We start from the raw sequence: 21,161 nt of genomic DNA, 5'->3' as shown, positions 1-21,161 counted from the left end.
CATTTCTAGAAGGTTGAACTGAGGGACACTTTGCCCCCAAAACTAGTCCCTCCTCCGTTCTCAAGGTCTCTCCCCCTCCGTACCTTAAGTTCCCTTCTTGGTGGTAATCGGGCGGTTGGGGCCTCTCGCCCAGTTCTTGTGGCATCGGAGAGGGCACCGGGAGTGGGTGGGTTTGAGTAAAAACCATGGGGTTGTTGTAGGCGGGCAGAGAAATGCTCATCTGGATGGGCATGCACCCCGCCTTCATCTGGCTTCCTCTCGCAACGTGTTTCCGCTGTTGTCCCTGAAATCAAAGCATAAATGGTGGAATAGGAGCCCTGCGGATTTCCCCTTTCCTTTCCTACTTGGCATTTGAGAGACTGAGCCAGTTACGGCTCATGGATGGGAAGCGATAGGAACCATCTCTGGGTTTGGAATCATTCTGGATCTTTTGAATCACGATTATGTCCATGTGGTTTTACCTGGGAGAAATTCGCCTCATGGCGAGAGATGGCTTGAGGTGGGGTTGGGTAGGGAAACCACAGAGGATTAAACTAATGGACAGAAGAGAATATTTGGGGGCCCTGGGGGCTCTCTAAACTTGGGGCTGCTTTTCTTGCAGAAGTTTCATTACCCAACTAGGTAACATCATCAGGGCTAGAAGGGAGTGGAGTTTGTTCTCTGCTTATACTCCCACCAATATTCCCACAACGCCGACAGAGCAAGCCAACCGTATATAAAATCAGAGCAATCACTCCACTCCCTTCTAGCACTGATGATGTTATCTAGTTGGGTAGTGAAATGTCTGCAAAGAAACCACCAAGCTCAGAGAGCACCGAGGACCCCTCAGGCCTCCCCCTCCCCTCCACAAACCCCACTCCCACCTTGCATTGATCATGTTACCTAGTTGAGCAATGGAATGTCTGCCCAAAAACCACCAAGCTCAGGGGGCACCAATAGCCCTGCTACACCAATCGTAATAACGTCAAAAACCAAACAAGCGGGGAGTTACCTGGGTTGATGCGCCACGTGGCTCCCTGAGGAAGGGGGGCTGGGAGGCCGAGGGAGCACCCCCAAACTGCTTTGCTCCCATGAGGCTTTGCTGCTGTTGGGGCTTCTTGGAAGCAGCCGGCCTGGTTGCTCCCGATGGTTGCTGCCTTGGGCTCTGTTGGGAGGGCACAGTGCTGAAGACCACAGACATGGACTGTTGCATGAACATCTATTGGACAAGAGAGGACAGTCAAAGGGGGGATGTGGTCACCAGGAAGTCTTGTGGCCCACCAGCGACCAGTGCAGTTGGCAGCAGATTCAGACAGTGAGGAGGTTGGGGAGGAAGCTGGGCCAGTCCTGGAGTCTGGGGAAGGCTCTGAGGAGGGCTCTGTGTTGGAGGAAGAGAGGGCGCCAGAGCCCTATGCCAGCTATCAGCTGCCTTCAGAGTCAGACATCAGTGAGGCAGAGGAACAGCTGGAGCCTGTTCCCAGTGGGCGCATGCGCAGAGCTGCCAGACGAAGGGAAGAGCTAAAGAACAGGGGTCGACTTGGGAGTCAGGCCACAGGTGGACGATGAATGGCCCCTCCCAGAGGAAATAAAAGAGGAGCGAAAGGGGAGTGGAGTTTGCAGGAGACCATTAGTTCATTATTGCAGCACCTGAAAGATATCGGCCTGGCCACTCTTCAAGCCTGATGAAGGCCGGTAATTGTGACCTATCTTGAAAGGGACTTTGCAGGTGAGGAACTCACTATCAATTAAATAAAAGGGGTTTATTAGGACGAGAACGAGGCTTTGTGATGCTGGGGAAGCCTCGGTCAGAACAAAAGCAGAGGGGACAATTTTATGAGACCTTCAGCTCAGTCAACCCGCCAACCTTCGTGCTTTCCAATCTTCTGCAAAAGCCGAGCGATGAAGGGAAGCGAAGGCAAACACACCTTGCGCTACACAAAGCCAACCTTAGCAAGGAAGGCACGGAAGGAGACCCAGGCAGGGAGAGACGGGCAGAATGAGTATCAGTTTGGGTTTTGGGAAATTTTGGGGTGGGTTTGTGTGGAAAGAGAAAAAAGAGAGATCAAGTTCCAGTTGGAACATCAAGACAAGGGACCATTTTGTCCATCAACCTTCTGGTCTTGCAAAGGCCTTGAGGAAAAAGGAGCTTGCTTGGGAATTTAAAGAAGGACATGAACCAAAAAAGGTTTCTGTGAGTTTGGGGCAAGGACAGAAGAATTTTTTGGGGGGAGAGACAATTCAGAATTTCTATGGGGACATGGAACTATGGCAGGAATACCCACTAGAGGTCAGCCAACCTTTGCCAATTAGAAATTTTAAACACTCCAAAATTAAAACTGAACCTTTATAGAAAAAGTTATTTTCTGGAAAACCTATGCACTGTTGTTGTTGTTTTTTAATGGCCAGAAATTTTAGGCTCCTTATTAATTCTTCTAAGATGCATGAATAATCTGAAGTTATGAAGCGTAGACACGGGAAGTTGGGGGAGATTTATGCCAGAAGCTGCCACAGGCGATGCATCATCATCTATAGAGCCGAGGTGGCGCAGTGGTTAAATGCAGCACTGCAGGCTACTTCAGCTGACTGCAGTTCTGCAGTTCGGCTGTTCAAATCTCATCAGCTCAAGGTTGACTCAGCCTTCCATCCTTCCGAGGTGGGTGAAATGAAGACCTGGATTGTTGTTGGGGGCGATATGCTGACTCTGTAAACCGCTTAGAGAGGGCTGAAAGCGGTATATAAGTCTAACTGCTATTGCTATTGCTATCTCTGGGATTTCCTATGGAGAGTTTACTGAGAGCTCTCTGAAGATGCCGAACGCTGGATCTTGAACCTTCTGGGTGAGAAGATAATTACCACTCTGTTGAAATAAAACTACCCAATACGTGATCTCTCTTCAACAGTAAAATGCACGATTCTGGGCACATAGAGAACCTGTTATCCTTTTTGGGGTACCATTAGCTGATCAGAGGGAGAAGAAAGGGAAGGAGGGGTGGAGGAGGAGGAGGAGGAGGTCAGTCTAGATCCCCCGGGGACCGTCTCCTGCTAAAGCAACCTGGCCAAGATACCTGCAGATTGGAGTCGTGGACGAGTTGCAGTTGCTCCTTGATTACGTGCAGTTCCTCTTGCTGGGTCTTGATGTCGGCTTGCAGGATTCGCGTCCGTTCTTCCAGCTGCTCCTTCAGCTGGTGCATCATCTCCATTTGCGCTGGGAAGTGGTAGCCTGGCTGCAAAGAGGAGGCCGCGTTTTGCAAAAGAATAACTGCCCTGGTTATCACCCCACATACAGCACACAAGCTCACTACTCCATGCACAACTATTAAGGTCCCTTCCCTACTGCTTCGTTGTTCATCATCAGACTCTGTGATGGGGAAACGGGGCTTCCGGTCAGCTCCAGAATTGAACGGGGGACTTCCGTTTAGGACCTTTGTTTAAGGTTGCCACCCCCTGCCTTAGCTGTTCATCTTATGGTTTAGCCTCCAGACCCCTGAGCATCATCTTTGCATCTTCTCTGCACCCTTTCTAGCATCTCAGCATCTTGGTGTCTGCTTTTCTTTGCTGCAAAGGTCAACTCTAAGACTCTCCCACTGAAAACCACGGCACTATGACTTCCTTCCCTCACTTCCAGTTCAAGATCTGGTCTCCCACCCCACGTGGCGTCACATCTCCCAGGCTTCAGGCACTTGAACCAAAGCAGGAGGAAGAGATCTTGGCTCCAAGCTGACCCACACAATATTGAAGTTATTCAGATGAGAAGCAAGGAAGGAGCTCTGCATTCCTTGGCTGCAAAGCATGCCTGGCGTGGGCTTTGCATCGTGGACAACATACCATCAGTGTTTGTGGCGCGGGGACTGTGGGCTGCGTCATGTGATGCGGTACAAGATGGTCGGAGGGAGGAATGATGCCCTATGAAGAAGAAAACAAGGAGGGGTGGGGGAAGACACCACAATCCATCCTTCTGCAGCATCCAGTTTATGTTCTGACCCAGGTCCTCAAACATTCAAACCCTCTGAATAAAGATTCCCAAATAAAGATTATTAGGAGTGCCGGCAGCCCCCGCAAAAAGTTACTCTCGCAGGCTGGCTAGTCCGTCCGTCCGTCCGTCCGTCCGTAAGACGAATAGCTGTCTGCCACACCTATTCATCTCCTCCCCCTGCCTTTGATCCCCAGAGCTAGAGTGGGGCTTCGCTAGCAGCATGGCTCTTTTGTCCCAAGGACCGGCCCATAGATTTCCACTGCTCTCCTCTCCTCTGCCTTCTCCGCAGGTGTGAAAATTCTTAGCTCTCCAAAGTTTCTTGGATGGGAAGCCGAACGTTTTCAAAGAAAAGAAAAAAACCCAGACAGTCCAGCTGCCTTTTGGAAAGGCCCCTGTGGGATAACCATGATCTGGATGACGAAGAATCTCCATAGGTATCAACAGAGGAAGAGAGTTGGAAGGGGCCCAGTAGGTCTCTAGTCCAGCCCCCCTGTCCAAGTAGGAGACACCACAGCAATGCCAGCAGCAACCCACCCCTGATGCCGGGCCTTACCGGGGTGTTGCTGCCGGAGGCGAGCCGTAAGGAGACCTTGTCTGGCTGTCCCAGGGATGAGCTTTGTCTTGTTGGAGTGCTGGTACTGGTGTGCCGCATGGATGACGTGGCTGTAGGGAACCAACACATTTAGGAAGAGGGGAAGGAAGAGAAAGAGAAAACTTTGCTGGCGATTGGCCAAGTAAATATTATCAATGGATGCAGTGAGTTAACAAGATAACGGAAGGGTTCCTGGAGGTCTTCTAGTCCAACCCCCTTCTCTGACCCCTTCTATAACAAGGGGGATGCTGTCAGCAGAGAATGGATGACCCACCTATCCTGCATCTCAGAAGGGGTTAAGAGAAAACTGCACGAGGTTTTATGAGTGTGGCTTTTTGCCATGCTAGGAAGGAGAAGTGTGACAATTTAGAACAGATTATCCGGCCCACAGGCTGCTTAGATATGGACCGTGGGGCCGCCCTGGAAACAGTGAAGCTTCCTCTGCCAGCAAAAATGGAACTCGCAAGGGCTCCGTTTAGGCTGGCAGAGGGTCACTGGAGTGAAAGCAGCTTGGGAGGATTGTGGAGTGCCCTCCCAAGCTCCCTTTCAGCCTGGCAGAGGGTTGCAGGAGGCCGTCGCAGCCGGAAACGGAGCTCGGGAGTTCATTTTCCCTGGGAGAACACTCAGGCCACCACAGGCCCCCCTGACCCAAGTGATGTTGAGCTGGCCACGCCCACTCTGGGCCCCCCGAGGTCAAACGCAACCCTGATACAGCCCTCAATGAAACCGAGTTTGACACGGCTGATTTAGAAGGTCTGGATTCCACCAATGAGTCCCCTGTTCTGCTGGAATGGGACTTTTGCAGAAGAACAGGGTGGAATGGCTTCTCAAGGGAGAGACCCTTAGAAAGCCAGAAAGCCAAGAGTCTATGACGTTGGTTTCACGGGGGTTGTGTGCTGGATGTGTGAGCCATACATGCGGAGTCGGAGAGGGCTGTGTGTGAAGATGGGCAGGAGCTGTGAGAAGACACAGATACTCCTTCACGGCTGACTTCTTGGTTCGCGGACACGCAGTGTTGGGCGTTGATATAATCCCCTTGACTCTGGAAAGGAAGAGAGTGGACCGTCAGAGGCTTAGGAAAAGAAAACCAACTCGAAGATTTAAAAAAATAAAAATAAATACATCAACTGAGGAAAGTATTTTTCTTCCAGATGTCAACCCTGAAGCTGGCCTGGCCAAAGCCATTTTGACAGTTTCACTGTTGCCACACTAGAGCTGAGGGATAGGGAGTGTGGGGGGGGGGGGATTAAAGATAGTTGTAGTCAAAATAAAATATTTTCTCTTGGGAACCAAGGACATTCTCACACCTGGTCAGAGGGAGGAGGAGTGAGGTCACCAGGCAACCAGACAGAGCCCTGATTGGACCATTTGATGGAGGGTTTGGGGTAAAGAGGGAAACTTTAGATGAACAACCGTGTGGCATTTCAGCATCAGTTTTCACCACTTATGTGCCAATATGACATTTCCGATAAAGTTATTCTTTGAGGCATCTACTTTCCTTGAAGTTTTGCTTGATATAGATCTATTACTTGGACACCAGAAAGTGACTTCCAAGATTCTGAGAATCCTATAGGAAGGTTTTTCCATGTTAAGTCATCTTGTGGACCTAAATTTGACTCTTCTGCGGGTGATGAGTTATTTTTAGAAGAGAACATCCTGCACAGTACATAAAATGCAGACTTTAGCTGGAGAAGGATCAGGTGACTTTCTCCCCCCAAAAAAGGCAACTGGGCTTTCTTGGTTTTTGCGTGAAGACGTTTCGTTTCTGATCCAAGAAGCTTCTTGGAAAAACCAAGAAAGCCCAGTTGCCTTTTGAAAAAGCATCTTTGGGACAACCAGAACTGGAGGACTGGGAATCTCCATAGGGAACCAGAAGAGGACCATTCCTTCTTCTAACTCTCTCCTATGAGGTTCTTGATGATGGTGGCCAACTGGAGTGAAGCTTCCTGTGGCATTCAGATACAGTGTCTCTTTGTTGAACTGTTGACCAAGTCAACAACCCATGGCCATTATTGAAAACCTCCTCACACTTCCAGTCGACGTTTGTTCAACACTGGCACTGAAAATACAAATTGACTTCCCTCGCCAAAGCCCCGTTGGCAGCGATCTAAAACTGACATCAGTATCCAGAATTGTCACAGACTTGGGCTGAGTGCAAGCCTCACAAATATATAAATAACCCAAACAAATAAACTTGTTGGGACTCAGCAGGCAGGAATAATTCAACCGTGCAAATTGAATTGCCAATGGATAGATGATTGATTGATTGATTGATTGATTGATTGATAGATAGATAGATAGATAGGCAGGCTTCTCTGGGCCTTTCATTTTCTCCCCATAACAGCAACTACCCCTGCAAGGTAGTCCAACAATTTTACCCCTTCAGCACCTTGGCTCTTAGAAGGCAGGAAATGTCCCTTTGGGCCCTCGAGCCTCCTTGTATCACCCGACTTTAAAAAAACGCTTTCGTGGCTAGATAGCTGACAGACAGATAAACAGACAGACAGATAGATAGAAAATAGAAAATAGACAAGATAGAAAATAGAAAATAGATAAGATAGAAGATGGAAAATAGATGATAGAAGAGAGAAAATAGATGATAGAAGAGAGAAAATAGACGATAGTAGAAAGATAATATATGGATGGTGGATGGATGATAGATAGATAGATGATAGGAGGGAAAGAGAGAGAGGGGGGAGAGAGGGAGGGAGAGAGACTTCTGCTCCAGAAATCCTATCTTCTCTCATGTGATCGCTTCCTTTAACTTTCTTCACCTGGGCGGGGAAAGTAGGCCACTTGGATTTCATGCCCAAGGTTTAGAGATCAATTAAAGAAAGCTCCTTCCGAGTGACGTTGGCCTCTTGTTATTGAAACCCTGGCATTGACTAAGTTGACCCAATTAAATTCAGCAGGCACAACCAGGCCAAATTGATTATTTTAAAAGGCGATGGAAAATGCGATTAGGGAGACAATCTGCCAAGTTCAGAGGCCTCTTTCAGGAAGAAACAACAACAAGATGTTCACCTGTCCATCATGTATTCCTTTATTTTGCATCGTGGCAGTTGGTGAATCAGAACGAAGGCGAAGGAGAGGCAATATTAGATGCTAGGCATAACTCAACAACAGGGAAATGGCTTAGTTGATACGAGTTCAACTGCTCAGCACATTTGGGAAAGTGGAAGCTGTAGAAATCTGACTTGGCTCAACTCCTAGAAGTTCAGTCAAGGAGAATTGTTCGTAGCTCCGGGTTGAAATGAAGGGTCCTTGGTACCCTCTGAGCTTGGTGGTTTTCTTGCTGGGGTTTCATTACCAAACTAGGTTACATGATCAGTGCTGGAAGAGAGTGGGATTTGTGGAGAGGAGGAGGAGGAGGAGGAGGAGGAGGAGGAGGAGAACTATGAGGTTAGTCCTTGATACTCTCTGAGCTTGGTGGTTTTCTTGCAGACATTTCATTAAACTAGGCAACTGAGCATGTAGCACTGATGATGTTACCTAGTTAGCATAATGAAATGTCTTCAACACAGCAACGTAGCTCAGGGAGCACCAAGGATCCCCTGCTAGAATTTCAGATCCAAAGGATGCTTAAAAAAACAATCCTTCATTTCCTGTATCCTTCCTAATGGCCATCACACATCTGGAACAGCATTTCTCAATCGTGGCAAATTTAAGATAGTTGGACGTCAACTCCCAGATTTGCAAGCTGTGTTGGCTGAAGAATTCTGGAAGTCTACCCATCTTAAAGTTGCCAAGGTTGGGAAACGCCGATCCGGAGGCCTATTATAAAAGAGAAGCAGACCTTTGCTCGTCCAATATAAAGCCAGTTTTTCCAGCTGGTCGGTTGCCATCCCCTTCGATCACGCCTTTGGCCAGGGATGAGCGGCATCGTCATATTCGAAGGGTGGGGCAACTAGATACGGCAGGATAAATCCAGGGCAACCACCTGTTCGACGTCATCAGAAAAGAAGTTGGCAGAAGAAAGCTTTATAGGACAAAAACAAAAACCTTCTTTGGGGCATTTCAGAAGCTGCAATGCTGATATATTTGGAAACAGAATAACAGAGTTGGAAGGGACCTTGAAGGTCTTCTAGTCTAGCCCCCTGTTCTAACTGTGAGGACATTTCTTCTTAGTTTCCTGACAGAACAATAAATCAGTGGAAAGACTTCCCTCCAGAAGTTGTAAATGTTCCAACACTGGAAGTTTTTAAGAAGAGATTGGATAGCCATTTATCTGAAGTGGTGTAGGGTTTCCTGCCTAAGCTGAGGGTTGGACTAGAAGACCTTTAAGGTCCCTTCCAACTCTGTCATTCTGTTTTCAAATATATCAACATTGCAGCTTCTGAAATTCCCCAAAGAGGAGTTATTTTGTCCTATAAAGCTTTCTTAGGTCAACTTCTTTTCTGAAGGCTGAAACCAATAGAAAGACCCCCAAAAGAAAATCTCATATTCCCACTTCTTCTTCCAAAACCGCCAGTTTCCCGCAAATCCTTTGAACAGCCAGAACCTCTTCCTGGATTTTCTCGGGATATTATCCTACCTTTAAGGATGAAGAGGCCAATTCGATAGAAGATTCCTCCAGGCCGACGTCCCGTCTCCTTTCCGCTCGAACCTCAGCATAACTTTTTTTAAAAAGGGTAAGAGTTAGCCATGCAGAACAATGCATCAAGAGACCAATAAATCAAATACTTATTATGGTCATACACCAGCATAAGCATTAAAAATGTAGAGGATACATCAGAGGAAAAAGGGAAAGCTAGGAAAACTATGAAAAACCCAGAGATATAAGATTAACATCACCTCTCTCTCTCTCTCTCTTTCTTTCTCGCTCTTTCTATGTCCTTTTCTTTTTTTCTCTCTCCCTTTCTGTTTCTCTCTGTTTCCCTCCCTCCTCCTTTTCTCTTTCTCTTCTCTCTCTCTCTCTCTCTTTCTTGCTTTCTATGTCCTTTTCTTTCTTTCTCTCTCCCTTTCTGTTTCTCTCTGTTTCCCTCCCTCCTCCTTTTCTCTCTCTCTCTCTTTCTTTCTCTCTCTCTCTCTCTCTCTCTTTCTTGCTTTCTATGTCCTTTTCTTTCTTTCTCTCTCCCTTTCTGTTTCTCTCTGTTTCCCTCCCTCCTCCTTTTCTCTTTCTCTTCTTTCTTTCTCTCTCTCTCTCTCTCTCTCTCCCCCTCTCTCCCTCCCTCTCTCCCTCTCCCTCTCTTTGACTCCATGGACCATGTTGTAGATCTGTGTTTCTCAGCCTTGGCTGTGAGGGCTTCAGCTCCCATAATTCCCCAGCCTGCCTATTTCACTCAACAACCACATGCCTTAATGGGGATTTTTCCAGTCTCTACCGTCGTCTTTAAATTGAGGAGCCTCTGAATGCTGCTTTCAGCTTTCTGATGCCTCCAACAGAAAAATATACAATGCTGTTTTCCCCTCCTCCGTCGCCTGATTTTTAGCCTCCATCCTTTTGTATAACTGCGCACTCCAGCAAAGGATGAGAGACGTTGGAAGCCCAGAGGGCTCTGTAGGGGCAGAGAAAGAGTTTGCGTTCTTACCTAACCACTGTGTGGCTGCACACAATGAACTCGGGTTTGGAGTTCCACTGGTGGTAGGTGATGTAATAATGGGTCTGTAGCCATATCCACTGCTGGCCCTTGGACAAGAATCTGTAGTAGCAAGACTTGCCTTTGCCAAACTGCATCACTGGGCATGAACAGCAACAACAACAACAACAGCAACAACAAAAAGACTTTGTTAAACCCCGCTTGGCACCCACTGGTTCGCGGTCTTCTTCCGGGCACTGCCCTGTCCTGTGAATGTCCATCCAAGGGTCATTGGAGAGACAGGAAAAATGCCACAGGGAGAGATGATCAAGGGGGGCAGCCAGATCATTGTGTGTATGTGTATGATGTATGTATGTATATGTATATGTATATGCATATGTATATGTATGTTCATGTATGTATGTATAGAGAGAGGCAGAGAGCTAGATACCTCTTAATCTGGCTAGTGGGACCATCTAGCATGCTTTGTGATGAAAATAACAGAGTGACAGAACTGAAAGGGACCCTGAAGGGCTTCTAGTCCAACCCTCTGCTCAAGCAGGAGAACCTCTAGCACTTCGTACAAACGTTGTCCAGTCTCTTCTTAAAAACCTCCAGTGGTGAAGCAGTCACAGCTTCTGGAGGCAACTTCCCTTCCCCTGGTTCATTCTCCTCACTATTGGGGAATTTCTCCTCGGTTCTAGGTTGCTTCTCCCCTGGATTAGTTTCCACCCATTGCTTCTGGTCCTGCCTTCAGGTGCCTTGGTATATAGCCTGACGCCCCTCTTCTTAGGGGTGGCCCCTCAAATATTGGAACATTGCTATCATGTCAAATCATGTAGATTATACAAAGCAGACACTGCCTGGAGTTAGGTTTAGTTCACAGCAAAGAATCGTGACTTGTGTTTCATCTTCCTCAGAAGAGAAGTCTTCTCCATTAGCATGTAGGATGATGGTTACATCTAGACTTTGTCTCCATGAGCAAGAAAGTCCAAGTCAAAGGGAATCATGGCTTACTCCAGGTTTCTATCCTTCCCACTTGTTGGGGTGGACAATGGCATTTGGAAAAATGAATTATTATCACCCACTCATCTGTGAAAAGACTCTAGTTTGTGCCACAAAATAATGGTTAGGTAAACCCACCCTTGCTGTGATGGCCCAGGTGACCCTTGGGAAGAAGGAAGGAAGACACTTACGGTGTTCATGGCACCTAGCAAGAAGTTCCAAATCATCTGCGTGGTAGTAATCATAACCAGATGTCCCAAGAACCTCAAAGGGCAGATAACCAATTATTGGTGGAGCTCTAGGAGAATACAAAGGGGGGGGGGGAAGCTATGATTATTAAAGTTTAGGTCTTTGATGTCTAGAGAATGTATTCTTTAACAAATCAGCAAAACTATCCCCAGATGAATTGTCCATTTTCATGAAGAACGTTGGAGGAAGTTGTGATGCCTGGTCTGAAAAAGTCAATAATGGGAGGACCTAGAAGTCTTCAGATATATAAAAAGGGTGACTTGGAGATCCCTAAGATGCTTTTCCAGAAGGCAACAGGACTCCCTAGGAGTTTTTTTTTCTCTCCTTTCGCTTCTCATCCAAGAAGCAGCAGCTTCTAATCCTCCTCCTTCTTCTTCTAGAATAGAATGACAACGTTGGAAGGGGCCTTGGAGGTCTTCTAGTCCAACCCCCTCCCTAGGCAGGAAACCTTATACTGTTTCAGACAAATGGTTATCCAACATCTTCTTAAAACTTCCAGCGTTGGAGCATTCACAACTTCTGGAAGCAGGTTGTTCCACTGATTAATTGTTCTCACTGTCATCTCCTCCTCCTCCTCCTCCTCCTCCTCCTCCTCCTCCTCCTCCTCCTCCTCCTCCTCCTCCTCCTCCACCACCTCCTCCGTTTGTGAATAAGAAATGTTTTTAAGGGGGGAAAAGAAAAAAAAAGGAAGTCCAGTTGCCATGTGGAAAAGCATCTTTCAGACAACCGTGACTTGATGGATTGAGAATAGCCCTAGTGAGAAAGGCCTGGAACCAAAGAACCATCCCTGATCCAAGTTCAAGGTCCTTCAGAGCTGCCCTCGAAAGGATTTGCCCTCGAAGGTCGATTCTTCGATCATTATAGCTGAACTGATGCCCTTTGCTTTCGGGTGATCTCCCAGAGAGCCTCTGTAGAAAGCTAAGGAGGATGACTGCATAAGAAAATGGTGATGATGATGATGATGATGATTATAATCATTATTAAAATAACTCTGCCTGAAGGCACAAGATTCAATCAGAATATGCAACACAGGTGCAACATAGCACTGACTTCACCCAAGGAAGCGTTGCTGGACAGTTTATCCTGTCTTTGCATTGAGCTAATAGCAATGAGGGAAGTGAGTCATCTGGTATCCCAGCTTGAAGGCTTTAGAGCTGGACAGGCATGTTGGAGGCCCAGGTACGTCATAAAGTGTAAAGGTAAAGGTTCCCCTCGCACAGATGTGCTAGTTGTTCTAGGGGGCGATGCTTATCTCCCTTTCAAAGCCAAAGAGTCCGAAGACGTCTCTGTGATCATGTGGCTGGCATGACTCAATGCCGAAGGCGCACGGAACGCTGTTCCCTTCCCACCAAAGGTGGTTCCTATTTTTCTACTTGCATTTTTTACGTGCTTTCGAACTGCTCTGTTGGCGGAAGCTGGGACAAGTCATGGGAGCTCACTCCGTTACGTGGCGCTAGGGATTCGAACCGTCGAACTGCCGACCTTTCTGATCAACAAGCTCAGCATCTTAGCCACTGAGCCACCGCGTCCCTTGTCATAAAGTGCAATTACAGGTAGTTCTGGACTTATGGCCACAATGGAGGTCTGCAGCTCTGTTGTTAAGCAAGGCAGTTGTTAAGTGAGCCATGCCGTTACGACCGCTGCAGCATCCCCAGGGTCTCGTAATCAAAATTCAGATGCTTGACACCCGGTTCACACTTACGACCGTTTCTGTATCCCCAGAGTCAGGTGATCCCTTTGGCGACAAGGAAATTCAATGGGGAAAGCCAGATCCACTTAACAACTGCGTTGCTAACTGAGTAACTGCAGTGATTCCCTTAACAACTGAGGCAAGGAAGGACATAAACTGGGGAAAAACTTTTGCAAATGTTTGCAAAATACGAGATAGGGACAGTTTCGGAACCGGCTGGACTGCTTAAAAGGGGGGGGAAAAGAAACTTTAAGCAGCAAGAAGGAAGGGGGGGAAAACCCAAAGAATTATTCTGTTTGAATAAGGAGAAGGCAGGCTGGCTGCGCAACCTGAAAAGTATTTATCTATCCACCCCTTTCATCTTATTCATTGCTCAGGATATTTGTAACTTCCTGTCCTCCTTGGAATTTGAAAATAATAATCTTGGTAGGTTTTCCAAATAGGAAAGCAGTGACTCAGCTCTGGCTGAACTATTAAAGTGAAGGAATCATCAGGATGGAATGGAGGTTTGTATTCCTGGACAGACCCAGAGACAGGAAGGGCCAAAGGGAAATAAAATGACGCGCAGAGGGTCAGGCTATCTGCTCCAGCTGCAAAAGACCAGCATTCGTGGGCTAGAATCGGGCAATCAGGAGGAATCCTGGCTTGGCAGACAAGCTACAAAGCCAGGAGCCCATTTCCGTGGAAACCAATTGTGTGAATTGTGGTGAATTCAGGTATGCTCCAGTTGGCTTGGAAGGACCAGGAGGGCCCTGTGAAGGGGCAGGCCTCCGACTGAAGCAGGAAGGGAGAGAGAGAGAGAGAGACGGATGGGCAGACAGGTGGGCAGATGGAGAGACGGACAGACAGATAAACAGGCAGAATGATGGGCAGACGGAGGGACAGAGGGATGGAGAGGGAGAAAGGACTCTTGACGTCCCTTTGACGCTCCATGTTTCTTTTGCCCCCATAAGCAATTTCCTACCCTTTTCAGGAACCCCCAACCAAACCAACTTACCTGTGGTCTAAAAACAAGAACTTCCATTCCAGGCTGTGCCGTGAGGTGAATTCTTCACAGGATTCTTCCATGTTACAAAGTTCCTGCTCAAACAGATAACAGAGGACCCGGTTAGCTGGTTGGTCTTCTTCCTCTCTTCCTCTCCTCCTTGCTCTCTTTCTGTCTCTGTCTGTCTGTCTCTCCCTCCTCCCCCCTCTCTCTCTGTCTCTCTTTCCTTCCCTCTCTCCCTTCTTTCTCTGTCTCTCTCTCTCTCTCTCTGTGTCTCTCTCTTTCTCTTTGTCTCTCTCGCTCTTTGATGAAACTCCCCAGAAACAAATGATCCATTTGACAAACCCAAGCCTGTGCCATTTATATTTTTCCTAACCATATTCCTGTACCATAAACTTTATTCTCCATCCGGGAGCTTCTCTAATTTGTCATTTTTAGATTGCTTTATTTCCTCTGGGCAAAGAAGGCTTCACCGTGAAGATGGCGGAATGATCCACTCCCCGTCGGAACGCTTCCACCCTTTCATCCTCCTTCCATAAAACTCTAAAGCTGCAGGACAATCCTATCTGTATCGAAACGTCACGTGGGGGCATCTCCTTCGGATGGTATATAGTCCCATCTCCACGTTTTGGTACGTAGCGCTAGATTAGAAAAACCCAGAGGTGGAAAAATTTCCCCAGAGCCTTTCTTAGAAGACACTCAAATTTCCCCTTTTAAGGGGGAAATAATAAAAGCATTTTGACATTTTGACGTTTTATAAATGTCTTCACTCCCAAAAATGACATCCCTAATGAACGTCCCAAAGGTGCTTTTTTTTTCAAGAGGCAACTGGACTTTCTGGTTTTATTTTGAAGACATTTTGCGTCTCATCCAAGAAGCTTCTTCAGCTCTGAAAGGATGGTGGGGAATGGAAGGATTGATACTCCTGGCAGACAGCTGGTCATTCGCATCCTTTTAGAGAGCCGTTGAGGCCACCTGGAGGTTTATCTGTGTCCTCGGGGTCACCTGAGTGGTTCCAATGGGTGTGTGGAGCCTTCTTGGAACTGCTGAAAAGGACCGTGTTGTAGACTGGGGGGTAGATGATGTCCTGCCCCTCCCCCTTTTGTTGAGAGAGGGCTGTTCAGTTTGGACATTGATGGCTCAACGACCCTCTAAAAGGATGCAAATGTCCAGCTGTCTGCAAGGAGTATAAATCCTTCCATTACCCAGCATCCCGTCAGAGCTGAAGAAGCTTCTTGGAAGAGAAGCGAAACATCTTCAAAGAAGAACCAGAAAGTCCAGTTGCCTCTTGAAAAAAAGCACCTTTGGGACAGTCATGGCCTTGGATGATGGAGAATCCCCATAGATATCCCTCATGAAGTTCTCCACTGATGGTTCTGAACGCAGAACCCGTGGAAAGCTTTCCGCGCGGCTCCTTCTGCAGGCTCTTCTCCAAGGCCCCTGGATGGTTATCTGGTTATCGTTATGACTTAGCAAAGAGACAGCGCACCTTCAAGAACTGTGGCGTAACGAGACGGACCGTTGCAACTAGACACACCTGGGTGTCACTGACGGACCGGAACGCCCGTGCCACGGGAGGCTCGAAGCCGTTGAACGATGACGCAGGCGCTAGAAGCAAACAGAAACACCAACAAGATCTTCAATCAATCAGAGCAGAGCTGGGAGGGACCTTGGAGGGCCTTGAGCCTGACACCCCTGTCCTTAGAGCATTTGGACCAAGCGGTTCTCCAATATCTTCTTTAAAACCCCCAGGGATGAAGCATCCGCTTACCAGGGGAAAACTGTTTGAAATCCACCACAAATTTGACATATTCGTATGTCACGGCCTCATTCGGATCCAAGTTTCCTCGGGCTAAGTGGCAGCAAAACTCCATTTGTTTTTCGGCTAAAGAGACCGACGGAAAAAAGAGTTTTTTGCAGAATAATACAAAATCAATGAATTGTCAAGTCAGAGGAGGATACCCCATGAGGTCATCTAGTCCAACCCCATGCTTGGAACGTTCTGTATATCAATCATGAATTGGACTAGACGGAACGTTAGAATAGTTGCTGGCAAGATGGCTCAAAAAAAAGATTCAGAAATAGGGCTAGGTGAAAATCAAGTTTTTCTTCTTTCTTTTGTTTATACATTTTTCTTTGGTATACATAAGTGCTTAATAAACAGAGTATCATCTGGGTCAATTTAAATAATAATAATGATAATAATAATAGTAGTAATGTTATTGATTTATACATAGTGATAATCATTCTATACGTAACATAGTTGTGATTTTTCATCTTCTAAATTCTATCTCTCTTGTCTAACAATTGATAAAACAAATCCCATGTTAAAAATATTCTGTATCTTCCTTATCTTTTACCTTTAGTGTCAACCTATCCATTTCTGCGCATTCTCATATTTTTTTAAATTATATTTTCATCTGCAGGAGTTTCCTCATTTTCTCCAATACTGTGCAAGTACAATTCTCGCTGTTGTCAAAACATGTAATATTAAATATATATTCCCTTTATTATATTTTTTCTGGCATTATGCCCAACAAGAATACTTCTGGCTTTAAATCCATATTTAAATCTTATTTCTTAAGCCCTTTGGTGTTATTGAACCATTTCTAAAGCACGCTTTAGGAAAATTAACATTTCTTTGCTGAAAACAGCAAAACGCCTCACTTACCATTTAGAAAATCAGAGGTCACGAGCACGTGGGCTGAAAGAAGCTTGTACACGTTGTTCTGTTCACACTCAGGTAGGAAATTTAATATATTTTGGTCCACCAAATCTGACTGAGACAAAAGAATTTTGTTGTGTTCAGCAAGAGAGTTGCAGTGGCGGTGCAAAAGTATAGTAAACCAAGAGAAGTTCGGATGTTGTGCGGTTAGAACTCACCGGTAAATGTCCAAGCAGCGAAGAGACGCTATCGGATACATAAATAATGATCCCATCCGTGGTCAGTGCAATGAGAAACCCGTCTAATGCCTGGGGGGAGGAGGGAAAAAGACACGATAGAGGAACAAAGAGGATGCTCTTGGCTATTCACCTCAAAGTTAAATTTTCAATGGAATTTATGGACTATGAAATGTTGTTCAAGGCTGACAGGAGAGCTCAGCACTAAGTATTAAAATCCATCTCTGATTATTGAGCAGGAAGGAGGAGAAGCAGATCCAGAAAAGGTAGCAAAAATTATTTGTTGGTATTATATTTTTAGCAATAGAGCACGAGAGAGAGAGAGAGAGAGAGAGAGAGAGAGAGAGAGAAGGAGGGAGGAGATAGAAAGAGAGAGAGAGAGAGAGAGGAAGGATAGATAAATAAATGAAAGAATGAGAGACATAGATGAGAGATGAAAGATAGATAGAAAAAGTAAGATAGATAGATAGATAGATAGATAGATAGATAGATAGATAGATAGATAGATAGATAGATAGATAGTCTCCATAAGATTGTTGAAACAACCATCTGCAAGTGAGACCTATAAAGATGTTTTTTCCAGCTTGTTTGGATTAAATTGCAAGTCCGTGAGAAGACCTTGGCAAATGGGAAGATTTTTCTAAAGAAGGTGAGTCAATGGAGCTCTATGAGAAGGAAATACTCAAAACGGCAGTAATTCTAGGCCAGGCCACAGCCTCCAATGCTGGGCTGGGAAAGATGCAGAAAATAGTCCACACAAGATGAAAGAACTTGCTTTAAAATGCTGTGAAATGCCTTCCTGGCAGGGAAAAGGATGAGCTAAACAAGATACAGAAAAGATGTTTTCTGCCTATCTGTGTGGAATATTTATTTTAATTAAGGAATGGTATCTAAGGAAAACCAGCTAAATGGCAGATTCTACTAGGCCAGGGATGGCTAACCTTTTCGGTGCCGAGTGCTGAAAATGCACATGCTTATTGCACCCATAATGCAATGCCTGCATGACCCCCACACACACATGCGATCGTGACCCCTGTATGTGCCACCCATGCATTCACGTGTGACCTCCCCGTGCATGCATGTCTCCTGTATGCGCCCCGTGCATGCACGGCAGACCCCAAAACCAGCTGGCCAGCGGGAGGTGCCCATGCGTGCGCAGTGGAGCTGCGATGGGGTGAGGGTTGTGTGCCTGCAGAGAGGGCTCTGCGTGGCATCTGTGGCACGTGTGCCCTAGGTTTGCTACCATGGTACTGGAGCCCGGAAGAGCAATGGGCAGCAGCTGGCATGCCCAGAGAGATGGCTCTGTGTGCCATGGGTTCCCCATCACGGATCTTTCCCAGCAAAACCTAGCAGCTTTCTCCTGTGTCCAAGCCCTTCTCGTACCTCCAACATCAACTGAGTGAATTCTTCATTGGTAAGAAATGTGGGTTTCCAGTCTTGTCTAATCTCACAGGCTTCGGTCTGGGCTGAGATTTCTAAAAGTAAAAAAGGAGAAAAGCAATTGGATTAAGGGGGGAAAAAAGTGGCAGCATTAAGGGTGGAATGTGGGAAAAAAGCGATATATTTTTTTCCTTTCAGGAAATGATCTTCTTTTAGCCTGATTTTATCTTACTACAGTAACTGAGAAAGGGGGTGGGGGGAGTGAATATTATTAGGTTTAGTCCAGAAAGGCATCAAGAGATTTATACAGTTACGTGTTGTGTAAAATAAGAAATAAACTTAAGAGTCCCCCCCCCCACTCACAGGAAAAGATACCGTCATTCTTTGAAGCAACTAGAAGTCAGGAGAAATTTCCTGACAATGAGAGCAATGAATCAATGGGACAACTTACCTCCGGAAGTTGTGAATGCTCCAACACTGGAAGTTTTTAAGAAGATGTTGGATAACCGTTTGTCTGAAGTGGTGTAGGGTTTCCTGCCTAGGCAAGGGGGGTTCAACTAGAAGACCCCCAAGGTCCCTTCCAGCTCTGTTATTCTATTCTATTCCATGCTCATGATCAGCTTTTTAAAAATATTTTTTTAATATTCTTTTTAAAAACAAAACCAAATGTTCCACAGCAACAAGAAGAGTGGAGGTCAAGCCTTGTGGCCCCGTACCTTTCTGCTTCTGTAAAAAGTCAATAGTCCTCTGTAAGATCGTGGACTTGTCCATCTTGAGCGGGTGCCCATGGCCTTGGAGCATGGTGCACAGTTCCTTAATGAGGACGTTGAACTGATCTCTCCTTTTCTTCTCTGATTTGTTACGGGACGCCCTGGTCAAAGGAAGCACAAAGTTGCCTTGATTCAATTTCCCCTTCCGTGGGCAAATCTACGAGGGCAAGGATGCCCTTCACAAGGGATGGTCAAAAATGTCGGCATCTCACATCCTGGAGATTGAGAAGTTCCCTCAGCCCTCCTGCACGAGTACGAAAGCTTGGAAGAAGAAGAAAGCTCTGAACCGACCCAGGTTGGGTCAACATTATCCCGGGAGACGTGTATGTGCCTCCCTGGGGGGGTTTTCTTCTGTGGCTGATCTCAGAAGCAACACAATCACTGCAAGGTGTCCAGAGGGGGAGACAGCTCAGCCTCCGCCGTCCAAGCAGACGTGGTATTCTGCCCACCCGCCCTGCCTCCATGGCATCCCACTGGGGCACTTTTCTTTTTCACCAAAGCTGTGCACAAAAAGCTGAGCACACGTGCCGACAAGGCAAAGCTAGCACACGCATGGGCTCACATTTGCAAACCGGTAGGGAAGGTAAGTGAACCCCCCCCTCCTCTGCTTCCAAGGACACAAACAGTCCCCCCCCCCCCCAGCCTTTGTACCTCTTTGCCCTGTCCTTCTCATCTTCGTCCATCAGTTCGTTTAAGGAATTCAGAGTTCTGCAATGAAAATAGGCAACTGTCACTTTTCTGTTGGCATAACAAACACTACTTGGGGCTACGAAATGGCAACGTTAGTTGCTTTTGCGAGTTATGCAACTACGGTATGTATATAACTGATGTGCAGATAAATAAATAAACATCATAAATGAATGGTTGGATAGGGAGCTTCTGTTTCTTCCCTGGTTTATTTAGGTATGTCATTTGTGATTCCCGAGAGTTACGGCCAAACAATTATATTTAAAAATCTGTAAAGTGGCATCAGGTATCCAGTCCATCTCCTCGTGTTTCTAAAATATGTTAAGTGATAATCCTTCAACATTGGAGCATGGGGATGTGGTGGACATGTGTAGATGCAAAAAAAATACTGGACTAAAATACATACATGGCTGGAAAAGATGATACAACAACATATATTGACTTAAAATCTGAAATATTTTTGTTGGGGATTTTACCAGAAACTATTCATGTTATGAGACCAGCTAGGATTGTATTTGCGTAAAACTGGAAAAGTGAAGAGTTTCCCACAGAGGAGAATGCAATTAGGAAAATGTTGGAATGTGCAGAAATAAACAGATTAACACTGGCAATTAAATAGAAAGAACAAACTGATTATTATACTTATATGGGAATCATTTTATTGATGGTTATAGAATAAAGTAAGAACCAGAAGTAAAATTAGCTGTGTAAAAATGCATTAATAGAGTTAACACAATTAATAGAGTTAAATAAAGTAAGAAGAGGATTGTTATAGTATTAGATACTTAAAATATTGGTATTAAACTGGAATAGATAAATAATGAATATGATTATAAATTTGAATTGTTATTGCACAAAATATTTGTACCCAGACGACACACTTCCAGGTTTTCCCCACCCAAATGAAAGTCCAAGTCCCTGCCCAGCACCCACATGCCCATCACTCGATCCAGTCGGACACCGTCCCAACTGGAGATGCCTCCCAGTCACACCACTCCAGGTGCAGGGCAAGAAGTCCTTGGACTTCAACTTCCAACCCTACATTTCTATGTTGTATGATAGCCAGCCTCAATAAAAAAAATACTTCTAGAGCTGCTTTCTTGGCCTGGCCAACTTGGAGACGATAGCCAGGAAGCATCTAATCTCAGTTTCAAGAGGGTGGGACTAATTTAGAGAGCTAGAGAAGAAATCTGAAGATCTGAAGAAGAAACTATTTCCCAAGTGTTTGGTTGGCATGAGATTTATCAATCCAGATTAAAGACACGGCAACATACCACAGATCTAACCAACAAGCCACAATAGACGATCTTAGCAAAATCTAACTCTAGGTTTTTTAGAAGGAAAGTGGACCAGGATTTCTACGTCATCTACAAAAAAGGTCGTCTTTGGGGAATAAGGAGAAACCTTCCCCAGACCAAGGCACCAAATACG

The 21,161-nt window shown here is 46.0% G+C and overlaps 1 protein-coding gene across 1 annotated transcript; it reads right to left on the bottom strand.

The window, feature by feature from the left end:
- Positions 1–416: 416 nt before the first annotated feature.
- On the bottom strand, positions 417–19,741 carry PASD1 (PAS domain containing repressor 1). Its single transcript, XM_032228566.1, has 17 exons — positions 19,695–19,741; positions 18,990–19,144; positions 18,277–18,368; positions 16,876–16,965; positions 16,664–16,772; positions 15,764–15,877; positions 15,482–15,600; positions 14,005–14,087; positions 11,260–11,366; positions 10,076–10,223; positions 9,079–9,160; positions 5,460–5,586; positions 4,506–4,615; positions 3,805–3,882; positions 3,045–3,203; positions 992–1,198; positions 417–533 (listed from the first exon to the last, which is right to left on the bottom strand). Exons 1-17 carry the CDS (start codon positions 19,724–19,726, stop codon positions 417–419), a joined length of 1,929 nt encoding a protein of 642 aa, XP_032084457.1. The 5' UTR covers positions 19,727–19,741.
- Positions 19,742–21,161: the final 1,420 nt, after the last annotated feature.

This window comes from Thamnophis elegans, chromosome 12 (genome assembly GCF_009769535.1).
Source record: "Thamnophis elegans isolate rThaEle1 chromosome 12, rThaEle1.pri, whole genome shotgun sequence".
NCBI classification, from domain to species: Eukaryota; Metazoa; Chordata; class Lepidosauria; order Squamata; family Colubridae; genus Thamnophis; species Thamnophis elegans.
The sequence above is the reverse complement of the archived record's forward strand: the minus strand, read 5'-3'. Positions and strand labels throughout refer to the sequence as shown.